Source organism: Carettochelys insculpta, chromosome 1 (assembly GCF_033958435.1).
Source record: "Carettochelys insculpta isolate YL-2023 chromosome 1, ASM3395843v1, whole genome shotgun sequence".
Classification (NCBI taxonomy): domain Eukaryota; kingdom Metazoa; phylum Chordata; order Testudines; family Carettochelyidae; genus Carettochelys; species Carettochelys insculpta.
This window is the reverse complement of record NC_134137.1, coordinates 310,995,490-311,014,128: the sequence shown is the minus strand read 5'-3', so window position 1 is coordinate 311,014,128 and position 18,639 is coordinate 310,995,490. Positions and strand designations below refer to the sequence as shown.

General features: G+C 45.4%; 1 protein-coding gene across 3 annotated transcripts in view; it reads right to left on the bottom strand.

Moving 5' to 3' along the window:
* PTPRB (protein tyrosine phosphatase receptor type B) overlaps positions 1–18,639 on the bottom strand; it is a 113,810-nt gene that overhangs the window by 71,167 nt on the left and 24,004 nt on the right. For 2 of the 3 annotated variants that reach the window (XM_075012866.1, XM_075012875.1), the window contains exon 4: positions 7,394–7,670. In XM_075012866.1, coding sequence (XP_074868967.1) covers positions 7,394–7,670 — 277 coding nt within the window. Of the gene's footprint in view, positions 1–7,393; positions 7,671–7,850; positions 8,168–18,639 lie in introns of those variants that run through there. The other variant, XM_075012885.1, reaches the window with a different exon arrangement.

Here is an 18,639-nt window from a genome sequence, read left to right as displayed (position 1 = left end):
ACATGCGAAAGCACCTTGCTTTACTTCAAAGTAGACTCTCCCCCACTATGAAGTAAAATGTCTACATGCAATTATCCCCTACTTTGAAGAAAGGGGCCAGGAAATGATGCAGGCATGGGGTCGCATGGCCGACAGCTGACCCCTTAAAGGACCCCCCCACCCGCCCAACACCCTCACCTTGTACATGCTCAAGGCTGCCAGGCTGCAGACAGCTGCAGAGCACGTGGTGGGGAGAAGAGCTGCACAACACACCTACTCACGCACTCCTCGAGGACAATGTCCACTCCACCCTGGCCAGCCTGCTAGCCATGCTGGTCACCCTGCTTTCCAGTGGTGTGGCCAGGCCACCTGCATGGGACCCAGGCTGCAGGCCCTACCCACAGCACTGATGCCCTTCCCCCAACCCCCCCTCCCTGACCCGGCACCGGTGGGCCTTTGCCTCCAGCACCGAGTGGTGGGACTAGCTGGTGCTGGAGGACTGGGACAATGAGCGGTGGCTAAGGAACTTTCAGATGACCCACCAGACATTCGAGGACCTCTGCCACTGTCTCACCCCAGTCCTCCAGCACTGGGACACCTGAATGCAGCCAGCATTCCCAGTGCAGAAGAAGGTGGCCATTGCACTGTGGATGCTGGCCACCCCTGACAGCCACCAGTCTATTGGCCAACAATTCAGCATCAGCAAGGCCACCATTGGAGCAGTGTTGATGGAGGTAAGTTCGCACCCCCCCACCACAGATCCATTCTGAGGAGGGGGCAGGGGCCCTGGTGGGGAGGGGAGAGGGGACGGGAGGGGCCATCCAGTCAGACATTCATGGACATATCTTCCCTCCCCCCCACTGCAAGTTGTCCGAGCCATCAACATGGTGCTCCTGCAACACGTTGTGACCCTGGGGGACCTGGACGCTGCCCTCGCTGGGTTCACAGACCTGGATTCCCCAGTTGTTTTGGAGCCCTGGATGGGACACGTTGCAATCCAGGCTCCAGACCACAGCAGAAGTGCCTACATTAACAGGAAGGCATACCACTAGGTGGTACTCCAGGTCCTGGTGGATGTGACGGGCTGTTTCCTGGACATGTGTGTGGGGTGGCCTGGAAGGGCCCACGATGCATGGGTGTTCCGGAATTCATGGCTGGGATGCCTGATGCAGGAGGGCACATATATCTTCCCATGGCAGCTCTCGCTCGAGGACATCATGATGTCCCCCCTGCATCATGGCTGATGCCGTGTACCCACTGCATGCGTGGCTGATGCGGCCCTATACCAGATGCACCATGCCAGCTCAGAACAGCTTTAGCAGTCGCCTCAACCACGCCAGTGGCACAGTAGAGCAGGCATTTGGGAGGCTGAAGGGGAGGTTTCACAGCCTTATCACCAGGCTGGATGTCAGCCTCTCAAATGTCCCCTCAATCATCACCACCTGCTGTGGTCTCCACAACCTTCTGGAGGGTCGGCGGGATCCCTTTATCCAGGGCTCAGCCATGGCACCGGGGGTCGGGTATGAACAGCCGCCCACTGTCCCATGCCATGAGGCCCAGAGTGATGGGGTCATGGTCCAGGAAGCCTTGTGCCAGGCCTTCAAGCAGGGCCTGCCCTGACCCTCCCAGACATACTCCATACCATGGGCCCCCCTGCTCCCCCACTCCTCATACTCTCTCACTGAACACACCCCCTCCCACTTCCCCCCTCACCATTCTCCCATCAAGCACCAGGGACACAGGGTTAGGGTGGGAACAATAAACTTTACTCTGGGGAATAAATTTAATTGAACAACAAAACAGAACAATGTGTGAAACTATTTACAGTGCATGGGGGGGGGGGAACAGCCCACAAGGGGAAGGCCGGGGGCTATGTGGGGAGACTGAACTGGGAGGGGGGCTAGGTTGGGGACTGAACAGGGAGGGGCACTGGGATGAGAAACTGTTCAGTTGCTCAGGTGCATGAAGGGGCCCGGAGCCACGTCAGCTGTGGCTGCTCTTACCACCCCAGGTCTAGGGCCCCCTGCGGGGCTGTGACAGGGCCAGGACCACAGCGAGGTAGGGCTGGGGTGGAGGTGCTGCGGGCTCGGCCTACACAGGGTGTGTGTGTGGGGGGGCCCACTGGGGCTGGGCCAGGTGAGCCCGCCTTGGCCAGCAGCCATCGGGCCAGCTGGATGCAGGCAGCCAGTGACACGTCCACCACACTAGAAAAGGAGTGCTCCAAGGTGGGGGGTGGGAAACTCAGCTTCCCTGCAAAGCTTCTGCTGATTCCCCTGTGACCTAAGCTGACTCCCTCAGCCTCCTCCCTCCAGCCTCCGTTGCCTCCCATTCCTTCCCCCACAGCCTCCATTGCCATTGTTGCTGAGGGAGCATGGTGACCAATAGGAATGGCACCCCACCCACCACAGCATCCTCTGGGCCAATCAGAATGTGTAGAGGTGTTGCAAGGAGGCCCTGAGTTAAGTGACAGGGGCAGCCAGTGAGCTCCTGGCTTTGTAAGTTGGACAGTCTGTTCCTTGCAGCCCATTGGCAGCTGGGACCACCCCCCACCACCTGCCAGTGCAGACTGCTGCTGCCGCCCAGGGGAGGCGGACAGCAGGATGGTGCCAGTGCACCATCCCGCCCACACAGGGCACAGCTTGGGATCACCACCCCTTCCTCTACAGTGGCACTAAGTTTTGCAGCGAGTAAAGCAGCAGTGGCAACACCTACAAGGTGGAGGTGGTGATGTAGGTGAGCCCTCAGAGTCCCCCTGCAAACCGCTCGAGCACCTCTCCCCATTTCAAGTTACCCCTCTTGTGCCCCTCCCCCTCTGGGGCACCCCTTGAGTTCCTCAAGTGCCCTCCTGGGGTCCTCCTCCTGAGCATTACTCCTACTGCAGGGCACCCCTGGAGCCTCCCAGCACCTCCTGAATGTCCCCCCCTCCAGCATTCCATTCTGTGGGCCTCCTTCAGGCTGGAGGGGGTCCCTGCCAATTGCAGGGATGAAAAGTGGGGCCTGATATAAAAAGTTTGCTCACCCCTGCACTAGAGCACTTCAAATAACGGAAGAAAACAAACTGACAGAGCTCTTCTTCTCTTAACCTTTTGGAAACAATGAACTGATTTTGCTGAATTTTTCCTTTAAAAATCCACCTGAGGCAAAGTGCAAACACAGAAAGTGTCAAATTAAACAGTATAAAGCGGGACAAAATTGCAGCAATTAAAACAAAAGTCATGGAAAGTCTCACAGAAAGTGTCCGGCAACCTTAATCATAAGACTTTGCTATCAGCTCCACCTATAATATACAATAATAATCCATTAAAGACTACAATGCAACTAACAGAAATAATGTAAAATTATTCTTCAAAGGTGATTATCTGAATAAAAAAAGTAACAGTTAAGGCGTCAGAAACACACACTATCACTGTGTCAGATAAGAGACGCTGGAAATTCTTCAGACTGGCTATAAGTGGAGAAAAACAATAGGTGATAGATGGAAAGATATTTCATGCTTACTGAAACAACAGAATTAGGATTAGACTAATTGCAAAAGTAATCAACACTGTCATCATGTCTCTTGTCAAATCATATCAAAGATTATATCATTATTTTACATGTTATCGTTTCTACATAATGTACACTGTGTTGGGTGTGGAATTTAACTTCTAAGGTGTATTAAAAAAAACGTTGCGTGCCTAGAAGGTAAAGTTCAGAAATTCAGACTTTATCTAATCTATCTGGCCCAGAAAACAAAACACTCAGTGCTTTGTACATCCGCTAGAACAAAGGAACAATGAGATTGGGAAATGCCTGGTCTGAAAGAGCTCTGGCTGGAAACAAATACCTAAAAACCATTTACATTGTTATAAAATTCTCTGCTGGCAACTATCCCACACTGAAATACGAAGATATTTTCATGAAGATATTTTTATATAACCCCATAACGAACAAATGCCTTTGAATATATACAACCTCCCCATCTGGGATTTTAATTACTTTAAAATTCTACTGCACTAATATCTTAGTTGTGAACTTTTGTTAGTTAAGAGTTAAAACTGTACATGCTAATTAATCTCTGTTAATCTAATGTGTATACTAGTTTCAGTTACATCTGCAGATTCCCAGACATATGATGGATCGTAATTATGGAAACATAATATATTATCCATGAAAAAGATGTGGTCTAGGATGTGAGCACAAAACTAAGAGCTGGAAACTCCAAAGCTCCAATCTTTGTGGCCTTCGTCTAACCACTTATCCTCCCCTCTCCACCAATACTTACTTATCATGCAAGGGTTTGGTGAAGATTAGATAATGGGCCTCATCCTACATTCCTTAAACAATCGATTTCTTTGAGATGAGCAGCAAACATTCTGCTTCTTGTGAGGAATGCAGCCCAAATTCATGATGGTAAAAACTTTATATTACACTAGCCCATTAGGTATTCTCGGTTCAAAGTCTGCCTCTTGAGAGTATTAGTATTATTTAAGATGTGTAATGTTTAGAGGCTATGCCAGCATCCCACTACGCTTGATGCTATATACAAAGATACAGTAAATGACATCCCAAAGATCTTACTCTTTGTAGAAAAAAATTAAGATGTTTAGTCTTATCTCCAAACTGGCTTGGAGTATGGCAGAGTTTACGAACTCTATTGGTATATTATGTAACTAGGCTGACAGAATTTCATTCAGTTTTAGTACTTTGCTTCAAAGTGATTTCTAGCAGAGATGACTGTATTTGCCAATGGAGCTAGTCTGAGTCAAGGCAGGAACAGAATCTACCACTGCAGTATTTTAAGAGAATATCATACTGTACAATGTAGTTAAACCTCATCTAATTGTAGCTAACCAGAGGGTCTGTATGAATTAAAATATAGGAATCAACCGTAAGTTTAAATTATTTATTCAAAAACTAAGGAAATACTCACATAAAAACTTCATTAAGATACTTACATGGTTCTAAAGACCAATTAATTACTCCTGTATTTCAAAATATGCATTTTTCCACAAATTTAAACCCAGTTTAGAAATTCCTGATGTAAAAGTATTTTTAGCTAAAAGATGGATCCACAAAAGGATTTAGGCACCTGCTTTTTTAGGTACCTAAATACCAGAACCAGGAACTTATGGGATTCACTAAATCTCCTCTCAGCTACAGCTGAATGCTGTAAGTGCCTAAGTTCACTCAACATCTAAGTTTTTGCAGTAAAGGTTCCTCAAATGCTCGTGCTCCTGCCAGGGTACAGATACATTTCTGCTGCTCCCCATTAGGTGTTCAGATGCCTGACCTCCAGTGTTGTGCACCAATCAGGGAAAGATAGGTGTTTCTCCTTCCAACTTGCTTATGGAACCCAATGCAGTTATGTCATGAATCTGACCCCAATGTTCTAATTGAAGTCACTTGCTATGTCTACACTAAAGGCATCAGTCTGCAGAAGTTACTGTCAGAAGAGCTGTTCCTACAAAACTTCTGTTGACAGATCATGTCTACACATAAAAGCAGATTATCTTTTGACTCTTTCTGTCAACAAGAGGGCCCCCTGGAGCAGCTACACAGCTTTTTTTGTTGACAGTTTGTGTTGACAAAATGCATTTTGTGTGTAGATGCTTTGAGAGTTTTGTCTACAAAACTCTCTAGTGTAGAGGTAGCCACTCAGAAAGATTACGCAGATGTAAAAAGTTAAAAGATGTGCGTGTTTACAGAATAAGGTCTAAACCTTTTTGTCTGAAAACATACAAAATGAACTCCTACAACCTTTACTTGTACAGTGGTTTTCATAACACTTGAATAAGGCTTAGAAACCTTCCCCTGAACACATATTTTGCCATCACAGATTTTAAAATATCAACAATAATGTCCAGAATATATGTAAATTTTGATCTTGTAAACTAGTTTATAAATTTTAAATACTACAAAAGTGCCAATATAAATGGCAATATATGACAAAAACACAAACTTAAATGCCTAATCACATCTGTAATTTTAGGTTTGCAGTGCAGAATTTATCTGTAGCTCAGTTCTGATTAATTATTAGCATTTCCCCTCTCATTTTCTGCTCTCCAAAAATAGCACTAAAATAATCTGTAGATTAAAGATTCTTCAGTAAACATTGCCCTGACAGACTTCACCTGAATTAACCTGTGTGGTTTACTGGACCAATACTCTACAAGTCTATATTTAAAAGTTACAATATCCCCCCTACAGCTAAGATTCCAGGAAAGGCTAAAGAAAAGCATCAGATGATAGAGCCTTTTACATTTTGTGAAGAACTCGGGTTTGAGTCCTATATTAGCAACGAGCAGAAGATTGTCAAATATTGTATTTTAGCAGCTTACAAAAATATGAAGTTAAAACACAAATATACCTAAGAAAGGTCCAATCCTTCAACCACTGAAGTCAATAGTTGTGTGCAGTTCTTTGTTTTAAATGCTCTTAAGTGTTTGTACACAGGTCACCAATGACAGATTTCATTTGCAGAATAGGATAGAAAATATTTGTGTATATGTATGGGCACTCATGTTTCCATACAATAAACCAACAGAGAACAACTGCTTCTTATGTAATACCAGACATATTCTCATGCTTGGTATTTGTAAGGAATGTTTTACATATATTTTTATTTTAACTATAAGTACAAGCAATTTTATTGTACAAAAGGTATTTGCTTTGAACAGCTACCTGTCAGGTTTCATGGGCTGATATTGGTCAGTCCCATTTCTGATGAAGTTCTACAACGTAAAACAGTGGGGTATTCACTCTCGTAGGTTCAGTTAATTTATAATGGAATAAATAGTGCTTTAAAGGCAAGCAAATCTGCTACTAACTGAAAATCTGTAACGTCCTTGAAGAGCATAAAACATGTTTTATGTTATTTCAAATCAGATCTTCCCTTTCCTACTATAATAGATTGAGATCTATTTTTCAACAAAACAAACTCTTTAAACAGAGCAAGACTCCTCTTGGAGCATTCTTCTTTAAAGCCTAGAGTGCTGCTTTCCAGCTGCACTTACTGACAACAACTGGGAGGGAGGGAAAGCCTGGGAATTCTCCAGCCAGCCTGCTGCAGAGGGTACAGATATGAAGTGCCCGAGAGGTTAATTGTCCCATGTAATGGTACCTAGATCACTTCACAGAGAAAAAATAAGTGTCCTTGCAGCCTAAGCTGAGAGCCAGCTGGCCTTTAGCTCAAGCAGTAGAGGTGCCTACAGGAAGCTCCAGCGGTCCCAGGTTTCAGTCTGCCTGTGGGCAGGTACAGTGGAAACAGCAGCTGTCATCTCCGGGACATCGTCTGCCTGCGATGTTCCAGCATCAGAGCAAGGGGAGGAAAACCAGGCTGGAAATAGGGGGCTGGAGGGGATACACATCCCCAACGGCCACGGACGAAGAAGAGGCAGAAAGCTTGCGGCGCTTGTGCACCTGTCGCCCTTACCTGTTTGCAAGGCGATGTCGCTCGTTTCCGAGTCAGCGAGGGAGACAATCCGGAGGTGGTAGACGGTCCCTGCTTCCAAGCCCTCGTAGCTGCACTCGTAGGACTGGTTGGCGCGCTGGACGGGCAGGCAGGCGGGGAGCGAGGCGTTCTCCGAGCGGCAGGTCAGGGTGAAGTTGCACGGCGCCCCCGCAGCGCTCCAGCGGAGGTAGAGCGACCGGCTGGAGACCCGCCACTCCGCCAGGGCGATGGTGCATTTCTCCGGCGCCCCGCGCCCGCCCTGCGGAGGGAGCACACACAGCGCAGCCGGGTTAGCCGCGCCTGGGCGGGCGGCAGGCGCTCACCTGGCGGGGCAGGGCGCCAGGAAGGGGGCGCGGGGCCGGTGAGGAGGGCAGGACCTGGGGTGGGGGTTGGGGGGGTCGCCCGGCGCCCTGCCCCCTGCCCCCGCCGGGCCGCTCACCTCGAGGAGGGCCAGCGCCAGCCACACGGCGAGCCCCGCCGCGCAGCGCAGCATCACCGCCGCTTCTCCCTGGCCGCAGCCCCGGCGGCGGCTGGGGGGTGGAGGGGGCGCTCAGGGGGCCCGCCGGGCTCCCGCCGCTTTCCTGCGGGCCGGGGGTGCGCGGGGGCTGCCCGTGGGCGGCTGCGGGCCGGGCGAGCGGGAGGAGGCGGCTCGCCGCGGCGCTTCCCACGCTGCCATGCTGACCCCGGCTGACTCTGCCCGAGCCCCGGCCGCCGACTTCCGCAATCAACAGGCAATTTCCTCGCCTCCCTCTCCGGGGCGGGGGGTGCGGGTGGGTGGGGGGCAGGAGCCAATGTCTGCGGCCGGCCGGGCGCCCAGGCCGGGCTGCCCCTTGGGCCCCCTCATCCCGCCCCAAGCCTTTCACTTTCCGCCACTCCCGGGCGCGGCGCGCCCGCCCCCTTCCTTCCCGCCTTTCCCCCCGCCCCGCTTCTCGCCCGGGGCTCGCTCTGACTCGCAGCCACCCGAGGAGGCTCGCCCCGGGCTCCTCTCCCCGCCCCGCACCCCTCGGAATCCCTCGGGCACCGCCGCTGCTGTCCCACTCGCCCCAGTCCCAGCCCCGCTCTCCTTGGCCGGCCTGGGTCGCTGACCCCGGCTCGGGCTCCGAGAGGGAGCCGCGCTAGTCAGGATCTTCCAAGCTCCTTCCCGGCCCATGGATCCCTCTCTGCCCACTCAGCGTCTGGATCGTGCCCTTTCCCTCCACGGTTTTCAGACCCTCTCTCTCTGCCCCCTGGTGTCCTGGCAGCAGCGCCCAAGACAACCAGCACACAACACCCTCAGGCGTTATTCTCCTATCATAATCGAACCAGCCTCATCTCTAAGCACAGGCACAAAATGGCATGGAAATTCTCCACAATCTGTGGATGGAAGAATAGTGAGGACATCAAAGATCTTCATTCTACCCCCACGCTCAACCTTTGTCCTTGAAACAATCTCCTTCCCAGTTCCTGAATAGTTTTGAACCTAAAAATACACATCACCCCACCCAAGAAAGTCTCCAGCTTCTCAGGGAACAAAGAAAACCAAATTCGTACAATTCACAAGCATAAGTAACAGCAGAACCCACTCCTGTTTACTCCCATTTCCTTTCATTTGGTTCCAAGTCATAGCTGCTAGTACAGGGAAACAAGGTACCTAGAATTGTTCTACATCTTCGGTGTCAGGGCAGATAACAAGCTAGAAGCAGATAGGGTAAATTTGGAGTTGAATGGAGAAGAAAGGTATGGTTCCGCCACCCATTTCCTGGGGATATATAATATTTCTGCATCATTGTACATATAAAGTGTCCAAGGGCTTTAACTTCCATTATCAACAATTAAGCAAGCTAATCAGCATAATTTCTACCTTATCTATTGACATGAAAAAATGACATGGGTTAAAAATGCCAAGTTTGTTAACTTCTTGGGGGGAGGGGCAGACAGGCTCCTGGATATTTCTATCTATTGATAGAAATTAGTGATCAGTCTGATAAGCAAGATCCAACTGTGAAAATGCCACGCTTCTAACAGTGTTACTCATGGGCCGTGTCCACGCTTGTATTCCTCTTTCAAAAGAGGTATGCAAATGAGGCACACATTTGAATATTTGACACCTCATTTACATATTCTTATTTCAAAATAGCTTCTTTCGAAAGAAGAAAACCAGGGTAGACACTGCTCTTTTGAAAGTAAACCCCATCTTCGAAAGAATGCTTTTTCTCCTTTTTTAATGGAAAGAAGGATTCTTTCGAAGATGGGGTTTACTTTTGAAAGAGCAGTGTCTACACTGGTTTCTTCTTTCGAAAGAAGCTATTTTGAAATAAGAATACGCAAATGAGGTTTATATATGCAAATTTGTACATCATTTGCTTTTTCAATTTACCTCATTTGCATACTTCTGTCGAAAGAGGAATGCAAGTGTAGACACAGCCATGTTGTATAGTATCTTGGTCCCTGAGCCCACACCAAGGTCTCTGAGCATAGATTCCCACACCTGTTCAAAACTATCAAATTTCAGTGGGATAGTGTGCCAGGTTCCACTGATGCAAACCTCAATAGGACAATCAATGCCTTATTCTGCACACAGCCTCATTGCAACAAATGTGGCAGAATCTGGCTCTAAATGAGGGATATAAACAATAACTGAGCAGCAATCAAAGCGAGATTTCATGCTGAAACAATTTCAGTGATGTGTATAATTTTTTTTCTGTAACCACAATGGTGTGATTTATAATCTATAACGATACTGTACTAGTATTATTTTTATTCATTATTTGTAATATGGCGGCATTAGGAAACTCAGTCACTGACCATAACCCCATGGACACTAGGGGACTGTACAAACACCTCATTAAATTATTGTTTCAGCTCCAAAGAGCTATTCTAAAGTGATAAACGGTAATGTCATAGGTAACACACAGCATGTGTATTAGAACAAAATAAATGTAGATCTAAAATGATCAAGGTGCCTTGTTAACATCAATTCAAGTTGAGTGATGATCAATTTAAGATAATTTTTAGAACCACTGAGGAGATAGTGCTTTGAAGAATGACAAAAAAATATATAGTCATTATCCCAGGGAGCAGCAAACTTCAGAGGCTTACAAGTGTAACATATCTGAAAAAACAGTAGGTGCTTATTGTTGCCTTTACTGGCCTACAAGAGGCACGTTGACTTGAGATTGGGTTTTTTTGCTTTTTGTTTTTTTGCTTTGCCTGTTAATTTTATATAGCTTAAGTAAAGAGCCATGTTTAGTCAATCTAGGCTACAGAGGTCTAGCTTTTTGCACACTTAGCAGTAACACAATGATATCTACAGGGACACCCTGCATATAGAATAAAAGCAAGGCTAACCATTTGGCGCCAATTCTGTCCACATCTTTACTTACCTTGTGGCTGCATGGAGAAATGTCCATACAAACAGACTGATGTTTCAGTCACCACCCACTGCATAGTAAGAAATGCAAACATGGTAGGCAACTGGCTTGGCTTAACGGGGAAATCCTTAGTCAGCTTAAACTCAAAAAGGATGCATACAAGAAATGGAAACATGGACAGTTGACTAAGGAGGAATATGAACATATGGCTGGAGAATGCCGGGCAGTAATCAGGAAAGAGAACGCACAACTAGAACTGCAGCTGGCAAGGGATGAGAAGAGTAACAAGAATGGTTTCTACAGGCATGTTAACAATAAATGAGTTATCAGAGAAGGTGTGGGGTCATTACTGGATGAAGGAGGCAACCTAGTGACAGAAAAGCTGAACTACTCAATGCTTTTTTTGCCTCAGTCTTCATGGACAAAGTCAACTGCCACATGATGGTCCTAGACATGCAGTATGGGAAGGTGGAGGGCAGCCATCTGTGGGGAAGGAACAAGTTCTGAGCTCTCTAGAAAAACTAGATGGACACAAATCCATGGGTCTGGATTTAATGCACCCAAGCGTACTGAGGGAATTGGCAGAGGTCATTGCTGAACCTTTGGCCATTATCTTTGAAGACTCTTGGAGATCGGGGGACATACCAGATGACTGGAAAAAGGCAAACGGAGTGCCCATCTTTAAAAAAGGAAAGAAGGACAATCCAGGGAACTATAGACTGGTCAGCCTTACCTCAAACCCTGGGAAAATAATGGAGGGAATCCTCAAGGAATCCATTTTGGAGCACTTGGAAGAGGGGAAAGTGATCAAAAGTAACCAACATAGATTCACCAGGGGCCAGTCCAGCGTGACTAATCTGATTAGCTTCTATGACAAGGTAACAGGCTCCGTGGATATGGGGAAGTCAGTGGATGTGATATACCTTGACTTCAGCAAAGCTTTTGCTACAGTCTCCCACAACATTCATGCCCATAAATTAAGGAAATATGGATTGGACCCCTGGACTATAAGATTAATAGAAAGCTGGCTTGATGGTCAGGCCCAACAGGTAGTGGTCAGAGGCGCAATATCTGGATGGTGGTCAGTTTCAAGTGGAGTGCTGCAAGGCTCAGTTCTGGGGCTGGTGTTACTCAACATCTTTATTATAACCTGGATGAAGGACTGGCTTGCACCCTCAGCAAGTTTGTGGATGACATAAAACTAGGGGGAGAGGTACATACGTTGGAGGGTAGAGAGAGAATCCAGAGTGACCTGAATAAATTGGAGGACTGGGACAAAAGAAATCTGATGCCGTTCAACAAGGAGAAGTGTAGAGTCCTGCACCTGGGGTGGAAGAATCCCAAGCATTGTTATAGGCTGGGGACGGACTGGCTCAGCAGCAGTATGAGAGAAAGGGACCTAGGGGTTATGGTGGATGAAAGGCTGGATATGAGTAAACAGTGTGCCCTTGTAGCCAAGAAGGCTAACGGCATACTAGGGTGCATTAGGCGGGGCATTTCGAGCAGGTCTAGAGAAGTAGTTATTCCCCTCTATTTGGCACTGGTGAGGACACATCTTGAATATTGTGTCCAGGTTGGGGCGTCCCAGTATAAAAAGGACGTGGATTTGCTGAAGCAGGTTCAGCGGAGGGCAACAAAAATGATTAAGGGGCTGGAGCACAAGACCTATCAGGATAGGCTGAGGGATCTGGGCTTGTTTAGTTTACAGAAGAGAAGACTTAGGGATGATTTAATAGCAGCCTTCAACTTCCTGAAGGGGAGCTCTAAAGAGGAGGGTGAGAAACTGTTCTCAGTGGCGTCAGATGGCAGAACAAGGAGTAATGGTCTGATGTTGAAGAGGGAGAGGTGTAGGTTAGATATTAGGAAAAACTACTTCACCAAGAGGGTGGTGAAGCATTGGAATGAGTTGCCTAGAGAGGTGGTGAATTCTCTGTCCCTCGAGGTTTTTAAGACCAGGATTGACAAGGTCCTTGCTGGGATGACTTAGTGGGGACTGATCCTGCCTGAAGCAGGGGGCTGGACTAGATGACCTCCTGAGGTCCCTTCAAGCCCTATGATTCTGTGATTCTGTAATTGGTCGGCAATACCTAAAGACTAATTAGATAGGCTGGGCATGTAGGTACTATTGACATTTCAGCAATGTTCTGAGAAGTTGGGGGAAAATTCCAGGGGTTAGGAGTGTACTATAGGTCAAGAACATATGGAGTATAAATATCTCCCTGCTGCAACTTCATGGGTGTGTTCCAGTACTACAGCCTCAGTACTTTCCTTATCTTTAATTATTGGTACCAGTTCTTCATTTTCTTAAAGCCTCATATCACTCGTTACTTTGCTATTCTCACTATGCTTTACTGCAGATACGAGTTCCCTTGGGTCCCATCACCAAAGGGATGATTATGATTTGCTATAAAAGCCTAGCAGATTTTTAACCTAGCACCCCCATTTAAGCCACTTGTGTGTGTGTTTAGGATTAAGCTGTATTAAAATATTAACTGTACTTAACTTCATATAGTTTGTATCTGTTATTTAATGATGTCTTTTACCATCATGCTGCAAAAATAAAGAAACTGAAAGGCTATGTCTACCCTACAGAGATCTTCCAAAAGGTGCCCTTCCAGGAGATCTCTTCCAAAAGAACTTTTTTCAAAAGAGAGTGTCCACACATCCCCCACTCCTTTGAAAGGACAGGCCAGGAATTGAAAAATCAGGTGCCACGAAGATTACTCTTTCAAAAGAAGGGCCCTGCGGGAGCATCTACACGCATTTTCTTTTGAAAGAAGGCATTCTCCCTGAAATGGGAGAGGAAGAGTGATTTCAACAGGTGCATTGCATTCTTTTGATTTATTTTTGAAATAGCATTGTTTGTGTGTAGATGCTCAGTGGGATCTTTCGAAAGAGCCACCTTCTTTCAAAAAATCTTTTGAAAGAACTTGCTAGTATGGACACACCCTAAGTGTTATTAAACACTGTTGCCTGTGTAATCCCTAGAAATCCTGAAATTACCTTTCAATTACAAGTTGCACAGGGATAGCTATGGACCTTTAATGTTTAAATCCAATCCTAAATCAGATTGGCAAACCTAAATTCTCTTTTAAAATCCCTGTGGTTAACACTGTTTCAACATGTGCCAGTTTAAATGCACCTGCCTTTTTTTCAACTTCAGTAGACCATACAAAGATTCGTCTGTAAATGCAACATTTATACCAAAGGTGCACTTTTAAAATAAATAAACTAAATATATGTTTGGTTTGAAACAAGAAAAATCTGTGTATGAGGAACATGGCAGGCTTTTCTTTTCTTTTCAAATTTGCAGGCACGTTTCTAAACAATCAGGCCCATTGTCCTCTTTACCAAATAGTCTTAATTAAATAATAGAATTATAGAATACCAGAACTGGAAGGAACCTCAAAAGGTCCTCAAGTCCAGTCTCCTGAACTCATGGCAGGACCAAGCATCATCTAGGCCATGCCTGACAGATATTTATCTAACCTATTCTTAAATATCTCCAATGATGGGGATTCTATAACCTCTCTAGGCAATTTATTCCAATGTTTATGTACCCTGTACATTAGGAAGTTTTTCCTAACATCTAACCTAAATCTCTCTTGCTTCAGTTTAAGCCCATTGCTTCTTGTCCTGTCCTCATTTTTCTCCCTTCTCCTTGTAATAACCTTTAGATACTTGAAAGCTGTTATCATGTACTTTTCAGTCTTCTCTTTCCCACACTAAACAAACCTAATTCTCCCAATCATCCCTCATAGGTTATGTTTTCTAGACCTTTAAAAATTTTGTTGCTCTTCTCTGCACTTTCTCCAATTTTCCTACATCGTTCCTGAAATGCGGTGCCCAGAGGAAGCTTCCTAGCCTCAACCAAATGTTGAATTTTACTCTAAACGGATTGAATTCTTCTGAAGTGGTTGTTTCCAACCAGAACAATTGTGTTGTATTGTGGTATATGGCAAAAGACAGCCACATTGCAATATTTCATTCTGGGAGATTTTCGAATAAGAGGATGCTGCTGCTTCTTCTGTGTTGTCCAGGCCTTAAATTGAAAAATAAACATTCTTTTTTATTGAGTGGGTGATATTACCTCTGCAATCAAAAAGGATTTAGAAGCTTCACCCTGCCTGTATTTTCACTGGAAAATAAGTAGAGGTTTGTGGACTTCCTGGAACCCTTCTGTATATTGCAAAAGACAGGGATGCTTAAGGATAAGTACTGCCAGTAGCATCTATCCCAATACTGGAATAAGGAACAGGCCACTGATGATAATGTGGTAACTGATGGTTACCATAATAATATATATTATGATAATATGTGTAATATATGTGAACAGAATAAACAGCATAATACAAAATAATTAATTCCAAACTAGTACTGAACAGACACACTCTTACTAAACGTGTAAGCAAGGCTTTAAGCAGTTACTTATTCAGTCTGCTCAGACAAGAACTTAAAAAAAAAAGTTGGAAATGAGTTTGGGAGTGCCCGGATATGTGTCTAATAGCAGGCTCCAGTCTTTTTCAGACACTTTCCCAAGGTTTCCTGGCATTTTTTTTTAACACCAACTGTTCTCTCCTTTTTTAATCAGGAGGAAATGGGCTTTGCATAGCTTTTGTCACCGATTTGAAAGTGCAAGCTGCAAATTTACTTGCAACCCCAAACTGCTCTAAACTAAACATTTTGTTTGATTTAAGTGCCACCATTGTCCCCCCCCAAAATGCTTTGCTCACAACCAAACAATGTCAAGACTTTTATTCTGTAAGCCATGTAGGCTGGCCTGTGTTGATACAGTTTGCAGAAAGCATTGTGTTTTTAACAATGATACTGCTTACTTACACAGCTCTTTCTATTTTCAAAGCATTGTACAAACATTATACAATCTTTTAAACACTCATGACAAGTGGACAAATAAATGTTTTAACCCTATTTTACAGAAAGGGAAACTGAAAGACTAGCAGTTTAAGGCCAGAAATGTTAAACTTATGTGTCTAAAACAAAGCACTTCATTTAAAGTGGCTTGATGTTGCTGGGAGCTGAAAACTAGATCACTTTTATATAAATACTTAACATGTGAATTCACTGATGTGAATCAGTGGCAAAACCAGGACTAGAATTTAGGAATTACTAACTCTATTTCACTCTGTCATGATGTAGCCTGGTTTTGTTGAACCTTTAATGGAAGTATTTTGTGCTAGTGTGGAGAGGCAAGTGCAAGTTTGCAATTACAACAGATTTTGTGCAACGGTTCCATTCAGAGTGATGTTATCAGGAGACCTTTGGCATTCCAACTGGGGGTTCATGTACCTTAATGGTGTATGTGAGGCAGCTAGCTTGATGTACTTTGAATGCAACTCATATAGGATAACATTTAGTTCACATGCATGAAACCTGAAAAGAACCGAAATCATTACAAAGGTGTAATGCAAAATGCTCCCTCCGCTCAACACCAGACTGGGGGGTTGCAGTGCAATAACTTTACTTCTTGCTACACTTGCTCCAGCCTATGTGCTGGGAAAGCTGCTACAGCTCTCTGCATCTTGAGTGTTCAGATTCCTGATCTGCGTAATCCTGGATTATATGGCTCCCCTTGTCTGCCTCCAGCACTGTCTTTCACGTTAACATGTACAGAATGGGTACAGATATGGTCTGTGTGGCAGACCAAGGATGTGGAAGCTTTACTTCAAGACCTGTCTATACATAGTTCCTCCATTCCCTCTCTGCCCCAGCAAAACCTAGGTGGTGCTGACCTCCTTGGACAGCCCTCAACATCAGGTGAATTTTACTTTTACTGTGAAGACTGCTGAATAAACAAAAAGCAATTTTAGAGCACTCCAAACAGCTTATCCTAGTTAGTTCTTCAGAAATGCAGCCCAAACAGGGCAGATACAAAGCACACTACACAGTCTCATCCAAAGTAAGGCTGTCACCTAAAGTAATGACAACAAACTTTTCTTTGCCTATTGTGATTTTTTAGAACAGAAAATACCCCCACAGAAATAGAAGGAATGTGGAACATAGAATGTGATTTGAAACATCAGTGTATCTGCAGCAGTGATCTAATGTATTACATATTACATTTTTTGAACCTTACTGCCTACACATAGCCAGATTTTTACAGTTGGTCTGTGTTTCTGCACCCACAGGTTCCAGGTGCAAATAACGGTGGATGCAATTTTTCTAAGTTCTGCACTGTGCCTTGCACACACACAGACGAGGAATGCTGGGAGGCATCCTAGTCAGCATGTGAACTCCTACTTGCCTTTACAGGGTGCAGCTTAGTACTCTATGCTGGTTTTGCTGGGCTATGCATAATGACAGGCAAAGCTTGTCTCCTTCCCATCTCTGTCCTCTCTCTATGGGTGAGTGCACTGTAAGTGAAGAACTACAAAAACATCTCAGCAAACTGAGTGATTGGGCAGCAAAATGGCAAATGAAATTTCATGTGGGTAAGTGTAAGGTGATGCACATTGGAAAAAATAACCCAAATTACACGTACAACATGATGGGGTCAAATTTAGCTATGACAGATCAGGAAAGGGATCTTGGAGTTATAGTGGATAGTTCTCTGAAGACATCCACGCAGCGTGCAGTGGCAGTTAGTAAAGCAAATAGGATGTTAGGAATTATTAAAAAAGGGATAGATAATAAGACAAAAGATAACATACTTCCCCTATATAAAACTATGGTACGCCCACATCTTGAGTACCGTGTGCAGATGTGGTCTCCTCACCTCAAAAAAGATATATTGGCATTAGAAAAGGTTCAGAAAAGGGCGACTAAGATGATTAGGGGCTTGGAACGGGTCCCATATGGGGAGAGGCTAGAGAGACTGGGACTTTTCAGTCTGGAAAAGAGGTGATAAAAGGAAATTTTTCTTCACACAGCACACAGTCAACCTGTGGAACTCCTTGCCGGAGGAGGCTGTGAAGGCCAGGACTCTATTAGGGTTTAAAAAAGAGCTCGATAAATTTTTGCAGGTTAGGTCCATAAATGGCTATTAGCCAGGGGTAAAGTATGGTGCCCTAGCCTTCAGTACAAGGGCAGGAGATGGATGGCAGGAGATAAATCACTTGATCATTGTCTTCTGTTCTCCTTCTCTGGGGCACCTGGCATTGGCCACTGTCGGCAGACGGGATACTGGGCTGGATGGACCTTTGGTCTGACCCAGTATGGCCATTCTTATGTTCTTATGTTCTTAAGTGAAGCAAGGAGAGAACTATTTCTGTGGTTGCCTGAGTGCGGGGCTTGTAGTTTTGCCTGCCCCTTGTGCAAGACGTTGGAAAGCTCTTTACACTTTCTCCACGCTACATATCTCTGACATAAGAGCCAGACTGAACTTAGCTCAGAATTACTTAAGTCATTCAGACATCACCTGCTTATGTCTGTCTGACAGATCACAGCCCCTTTGTGAGTGTTACCTGATGTGCTGAGACCCCAGTGAGTCTGTTTTCTTTGCCAGCTTGGACACTCTGTACCCTGTCCTGCTGGGTCAGACATACTAGCCAGCTGCAATATAGACACAGAGTCTTGGCCATGCTACCAAAGCTGCAGACCTTCAAGCTAAGTCTACACAGCAGTGTTATTTTGGAAGAATCCATTCTGGACTAGCTATTGTGAAATACCTTATTTCAAAATAACACAGCTACACACAAGAATACATTTTGAAATGGCCCCCAGCTGTTTTGAAATAGAATGTCCGGACACATAAGCTATGTCTACACTAGCCCAAAACTTTGAAATGGCCATGCAAATGGCCATTTTGAAGTTTACTAATGAAGCACTGAAATACATATTCAGCGCCTCATTAGAATGCCAGCAGCTGCGGCACTTCGAAATTGATGCGTCTCTCTGCTGCGTGGCTCGTCCAGACGGGGC